The sequence below is a fragment of the Cynara cardunculus genome, assembly GCF_001531365.2.
Source record: "Cynara cardunculus var. scolymus isolate 2C chromosome LG 13, CcrdV1, whole genome shotgun sequence".
In the NCBI taxonomy this organism is placed as follows: Eukaryota; Viridiplantae; Streptophyta; class Magnoliopsida; order Asterales; family Asteraceae; genus Cynara; species Cynara cardunculus.
The window spans coordinates 1947187-1954400 of NC_037540.1; the positions used below are offsets into that span (position 1 = coordinate 1947187).

At 34.6% G+C, this 7214-nt stretch overlaps 1 protein-coding gene across 1 annotated transcript; it reads right to left on the reverse strand.

The window, feature by feature from the left end:
* Window positions 1–732: 732 nt before the first annotated feature.
* Window positions 733–5492, reverse strand: LOC112525591. Its single transcript, XM_025135776.1, has 7 exons — window positions 5355–5492; window positions 5177–5257; window positions 4530–4706; window positions 4090–4260; window positions 2929–3144; window positions 2297–2385; window positions 733–1630 (listed from the first exon to the last, which is right to left on the reverse strand). Exons 1-7 carry the CDS (start codon window positions 5437–5439, stop codon window positions 923–925), a joined length of 1527 nt encoding a protein of 508 aa, XP_024991544.1. The 5' UTR covers window positions 5440–5492; the 3' UTR covers window positions 733–922.
* Window positions 5493–7214: the final 1722 nt, after the last annotated feature.

The window sequence follows — 7214 nt, forward strand, 5'->3', positions numbered from 1 at the left end:
AAGATTTAATTATTTTTAAAACCAATTTTATTAATTTAAATATTTTTTCAGATCTTGAAAAAGACAGAAATATATATTATTAACAAGTGGGTTTACAAGAATACAAAGATAGCAAGGCAAGACATTCTTGATCCCACATGCACATGTTGGATTTTATTAGCATTTGATTTCAAATAAACCACCCACCAACAAGAATGTGATATTTAATTCATCTTCATAAATTAAATGATGATTTAGAGAATGTTTGATAGCAGTTTAATGATACTCATAGCTTATTAGGTCGGTTATACATGATTATTTGTTAGTAGCTTATTCAATAAGTTTTTAAGGGGAAGCTTTATGCAGAAAGTCGAGTTTTTTCTTCAACCATGTTTCTTCTTGTTAAAAACATGCTTCTTCCATCTATAAATTAATCCTCCCAAACAAAAACACTTGCAATCTATACAGACAGTTTTATCCATACAGGTATTAATGAAAAATCGACCAAACAACCCGTTAATCATGTTTAATAAAACTAACTCATAAAAGAACCACATTTCCGTTTGAGGAACCACCGAAAACATGCCACATGTCCAGACATGAATATTTTACAACATTCAAGATGAATGTTATAAAACATCCGGAACGTTCTTGGTGGTTTCCCGATTCATAATGAAAATGGATTCTTAACGTCTTTGATTGAAAAAAGCTTCTGAAACTTATTAAAACGATGTTGTTTTGAAGATAATGATTGAAAACAAGTGTTTCTAAAGGAAATGCATATTCACTTTTTCAATAACAATGGCAGCTTCTTACAGATACTTTTGCTTCCAATGCTGCATCATATATATGTTCTATAAAACCCTAATTGCTATACTCTTAACACATTGCAAAATTACTTATCACAATGAAATAATTCCCACTTTTATTCCAATATAATTCATCAATCGCCACGAGCAAAACCACGAGAACGAGAACGAATCTTGCCACGATGATCATAAACCGGATTCCCGTGATCCAATGGCTTTATCACCATCGATTCCGCTTGTTCTTGAACAGCCCCAAAAACGATCTCCTTTGTTTTCTCTGCACTTTGTTCATAGTAAGTTTCAGCCATCGAGGAATAGTATCGGTTGTGATGCTGATGCTGCTGCTGCTGCTGATGCTGCTGCTGTTGTTGTTGCTGTTGTAGTTGCGGTGGCTGCTGAACGTCCCGGTCCCACCCGCTGTAAAGATGACGGCTTTGACGAAACTGTTGCATTTTCTCCGCATCACTTGTCATGAACGGATACGTCTTTTTCGGGGTCGGGGTTCGTGTCTCAATTGACGGAGGTGGTTCGTCTCCTTCCGGGATCACGTAACTATCTTGGACGGGCCAACTGCTGGATGCGTACTTGTGGTCTTGATGAAACGATTGTTGATTTTGGAAGTGATAGTTAAGTTGTTTCTTTCGGAAGCCCGGGAAAACACCTCCCAAGATCTCGGAGAATGATGAGGTGGCATTGGCCATAAGTTTCCCGAGAGATCCAAAGAAACCCTCTTCTTGTTTTTCCGGCTCGGTTTCCGATGGAATCAGTGGCGGTCTTACCGGAAGTTTCTGGTATGGTGGTGTTGGAGCAATGCTTTGTTTCATTGTAGTCTGAGGTTCATCCTTCAAGAAAAATGAAATCATTAGACAGGTCTAGTATGATTTTTCCATTTCAAAAGAGAGACAGTTTGACTTTTAAGGATGTGTTTCGTATGTGAGACAGTATAAATACAGGACATGACAGAACAAAAGGTTGTTGTCCCACGTTTGACATGACAATTAGACTGGGACTAGACACCAGACAGTACTGAGTGGAACAAAAATTCATTTTTTATGTCCCACCAAAATAGGTGGAACAAAAAACGGGGAGATAGGACAAACTTGGTAAATCATTAACTATTTATGTCAAATTAAAACCCTAAAACCTTCCACAATTTTTTCACCCGCTGCCCTCACTCTCCTCAGTCTTGTCCACATACCAAACGCACCACAACCTTTGAAGTCAAAACATACCCATTTTCGACTTCAAAATTTTCACATGATTTTTCGAACTTCACGAGAATATTTTGCTACATATACCACTCTTTATAACAAGTTGTCGTTGGCGTCAAATAAATCAAGAAACCAAACAAATTTGACATTTGAAGAATGTTTATGTTTAATGCCAGATGTCTTCATGGAAATAGTCTCTCTACCCCTTAAACCCTACCTTTAAGTGAGATATACCAGGTACGTATGGTTTGGTTTTAAGAATGCTATGTTTAATGGAGTGGAGGACTTAGGAGTTACCATTTGGGAGGAAATCATGCTACCAACTCTCCGTTGCAGCAATGCAAGCATGTAACCGAAGAAGCCCGCTGCAACCAAAACAGCAATCCCTGCAACAAGTTTTGCAATTGATAAACGATTAATCATCTCACGGAGAACTTCTTTTTCACACTCCTTCTGCCCAACACTTAAAAAAATCTTCATTTCATTTCTTGAAAAGCCTACATGTTAGTATTATTACGTATAGATGGATGTTCGGGGGAAACCCCCCAAAAAATGAAAAAAATGAGGAGCACCTCGGTAACAATTCATTTGTACGACATGCACATGTGCATACAAGTAATTGAAGTTTTTCTTGGTTTCTATGCACGTTTGCATTGCACATGTGCATACCGGACAAATTAATTGTATGCAAATGTGCACACCATTCAGATGAATTGTTACCAAGGTGTTCCTCAGTTTTTCATTTTTTTTGTGGTTTTCCCCTAAACCTGACCCATTACATATATATCCCTGTGTCATGCTACAAACAGATTGATGGTCTTGATCTTGGTCCACAAGTTTGTTTTTATCGGAGGGTATTTTAGATACTCGACAAATAATCAAACAATTTTCATGGATTTAAGAATTAAATGGATGTAATAATAGTTTACCAAGAGGGAATCCGCTTCCATACTGATAAGCACAATCATCGAAAGGGAGTTGGATCTCACGGATGGCTTGGTTTCCTCTGTCTATAACAAGAAGAGAGCAACTACTTCCGATATAAAGAACATCAAAGTCGTTAGAAAACTTAGCATCTTCACTTGGTCCATCGACGTGTCCCCCTCCACGGCCCAATTTGCTGCCTCCTGCAATTGTTGTCACCCCTATCCCCAAAAAAAAAATTATATCCCATTTTCAAGAAATAGGACAACTGTAGAGTACTAGAGTCACTAAAACAAAAGGGTCATATAGAATCTTAAAGGTAATGGATCCATTTGAAGTCAACTAATTTACAGATGTTAGATAGGCCAGCTAACAAGTTCCAAAATAATAGATCATAGAACACATACTTTCTGATCAATCTTGGCCATTGATTTGCATATCAAACGGTTGCAAATGAGCCACAACCATCTATATATATGTATATATAGGGTTGGGTTCCGGTGAAAAAGAAAGTTATGGTGAGAAGCGTGTGAAAAGATCTCCATCCTTGGGTCAATCCTAATCGAATGTCAACACTAATGAGGTGCACCGAGATGCATCAGATCAATTCCTTAATAAAGCGCAATTCATGGGTGGGCATGAGATTAAAAGTGATCAAGGGTTAAGATTTCTTCTTACGCTTCTCATACGATCCTTCGCCTATATATACACATATATATATAGAGACGAAGGTTCAGGGGAAAATCCAAAAAAATAAAAAATTGTGACTACCCTTGTAACCATTCTTATGGACGGTATGCACATGTGCATACAAGTAATTAAAGATGTTTCTTGGTTGTTATGCATATGTGCATACTGCGCAAATTACTTATAAATTACATGTCCAGATGAACGATTACCAAGGTGTTTCTCAGTTTTTCATTTTTTGTGGTTTTCCCCTGAACCTAACCCTATATATATATATATATATATGAATATGAATATGAATCCTAAAAGCTAACACCACAAGTAACGTATGTTTAAGAACAATGCCATTGTTTCGAATCATTTTCCTCCATTTCCCATTTTGCAGGTCCCGTCAATTCAACCAAACTAGCATATTATTTATTCTCACATCGTATAATGTACAAAAATGTTAAATAACCAACACAATACGCCCCCTTTACCTGTATCACTTATTTTCCGGATTGCCATGTTGGCAGTATCGGCAATGTATATGTTTCCTTTGTCATCAACCGTAAGTCCTTTCGGGTGGTTCATCTTAGCTTCTCTAAGCCTCCCATCTACATGTCCAGAATACCCATCGGCTGATCCAGCAACCAACTTCGGTCTACTATCTGAAAATTTTCACATTATCACATTACCATTAAGGATCTCGCAAGTAAAACAAACCAATAGTGGATCAATGACCCATACCAATCTGAAAGAGATACAAACATCCAACAAGATAATCACAAAAAGGGGGAAAAGAATTAAACAAATGGCAACAAAAGTTGGCATTTGTTTATACATTTTTCCATCTTCTTGATTCATAGTTTTGTGGGTCCCAAATGGGATCATCAAAACTGTATTAAACTAGAAAGATGGGCAAAAAGAGTCAACTTACAGAGAGATAAAGAGGAAGAGATCTTGTATAGATTGCTATTAGCTGAATCAAGAACAAGAAGCTCTCCATTTGGCAAAACCTCAAGAGCATGAGGTTCAATCCCAAGTTTACTTCCATCGAAAACTGTCTCGACATTATACCCACTCTCGAATTTCATCATTGGACGACCAGTAATTGCTAACACAATAAACACACACAAAGAAAAATCACATTCAGAACCACCATAGATAGGGAAGTGACATATATAGTACGAAAATTGTAGCACCCCAAAGCCCAAAGCAACAGACTCAATAACTTCGAATCCAACTTAAAAACCATCTTAGATCAAACTTGAGGCTTATAAGGAGCTCGCTTGTCCCATTTTCTAGTCATAAGGGACGACTTGCTACAAACTCCCCACCCAAAATCTTCCTTCTTGTAATATGCGATGTGGGATTCGCCTAAAATGTTACGAACACCCCTTCAAGGACTCATCATACCCGATTGAAGTTTGCCCCATCATTGTATAAGGATCGGCTAATAACTTAGAATCCAATGTGGGACGAGTTGTTACATAAACAGAAAAAAACCCACTAAAATTATACAAAAACATCACCATTGTAGGAGATTATCCACATATATAATCGATAAAAACAGAGATCCATTACCTGGTTTAGTGGTTGTTTTAAGCGACCACGCCCATTTCATCAAAGAAGAAGCCACATTCGAGAAAAGCCCATTAACAATCCCTAAAAAACAAGATGAGTTTGAAGTGAAACTGAAATCAAAACACAAAAGTCACAGATCCCATATGAAAATTCGAAAGAGGAAATGCACTACACTCACTTGTAGGTGAAGTGGGTTGAGCAGCAGATGTAGTTCCAAGTAAAAGCAAAAGGGCAAGTGAGAAAAGAAACACAATTTTAGCCATTTTTTGTGAGGAAGTGAAATGAGATGAATCAGGGCTCAGAGGTGAAGTGCATTACAGAAGAATTGAAACCCTAATGAGAATCTGAAAATGGTTGGAGAAAAAGTGGTGCTTTTTTTATGGGTTTTCATGAAAAGGAGTGGGGTTTTTGGGAGCTGTATGCAAAAGAATTAAAGGATAGAAGGGGGTGAAAAAGACAAGAAATGACAAGAGGGAAGGGGCCATGGCCAGTGGGAGGACACTAGTCATTGGAGTTGAGAATCATTTGCAGTAAAAACATTTTCAAGATTTAATGTTTTTTTTAAATAAGAATAACAATTTCCATATTTATTTTTAGACCAATAATTGAAGTTCTTGAGAAATGTTTTAATATTTTTTAATTATTTATAAAATTAATCCCATTGATTATTGTTTTATATGCATAATATATTTTAATTTAATAATATTTTATATTTTATAAATGGAAATAATGATGATGATAATGCTTGTGTTTTTTTTATTTGTGGTTGTTGGTAGAAAATGATAATTAATATTCAATGCCACTAACATCTCTGCATTTGTCATATTTCCTCCTCTTCTTACTCCTGAACACCAGGGTCTCAAATATGAAGGGCAATTATGCTTTTTTTTTTTTTTTTTTTTAAGACTGTTTAGCAGTTGTTAAATAGTTTGATCCAAAATAATTAAGTGATCAAAATGATTAGGAGTCTTACAAAATGAAATATAATTGTTTTGTTAATTGTTTACAATGAAATTAAGGTGGTGAATGGTTAAGGAAGACTCAAGATACAAAATTATTCAAAAGATTTTAAAATCATTAATAGTTAGAATTTTTTTTTGGCAAACAAGATTCATTTCTTAGCGATTCAGAAGTTGTCTCTTGGTGAAACTATTAAGAGGTAAACAAACAGCCCATTTTCCTAAATTTGATTTTTTTTTTTTTCAAAACCTTTAATTATTTGAGAATATATCCAACATTTTTTGTATGCCAAACATAATCTTAGAATTTAAATTTTATTAAAAAATAAGTTTATAAGACCAAATATTTACATATTTATATTTGTCGTTAAAAAAAATGCCTAAGTATCTTGTATTATGAGGGTATGATATGTCACCGTCTAAGGCTACAAAAGATTGACCATAAAAGAACACGCGTTTCATAAAATAAAGTAAAAGTGTTGTTTTCATATAAATCTGGTATTAAATGCTGGTGTTATATGCATACATATTTATATCAAAATCAAATAAAATGATATATTGAAAATGTTAAAAGTAAATTTTAATGTTTTTTGAAGTATATAATATTTATATACCACAAATAAACAAATAAACTCACATATCCTCCTCACATTTGGTAAGGTTTGAACTCTTGACCTTCTAAGAGATTAGTAAGTATGTATACATTTAGCAAGTCATAGATGTACATTTATCAACCTGTTGAGTAACTTCATTGTTCTGTTTAATATATCGTAACAATTTTCAAAATGTATTAAATCAGTTACTTAAAACAACGAGAAATAATTAAGATAAGAAGCGTAAGAAAAGATACGTTAGGATGAGATGCATCGGATCAATTCATGTATCAAATGCGATCCGTATGTTGGTTTGACATTAAAGATGATCAAATATCCATATATCTTCTTACGTTTCTCAACATTTTTCATAACATAATCTATCATATTTAAAAATAGGATATATAATATTTTTTTAATTTAAAAAGTATTTATAGTTTTATTATATATTTAACATATATAGTAATTAATTTAATTTACAATAAA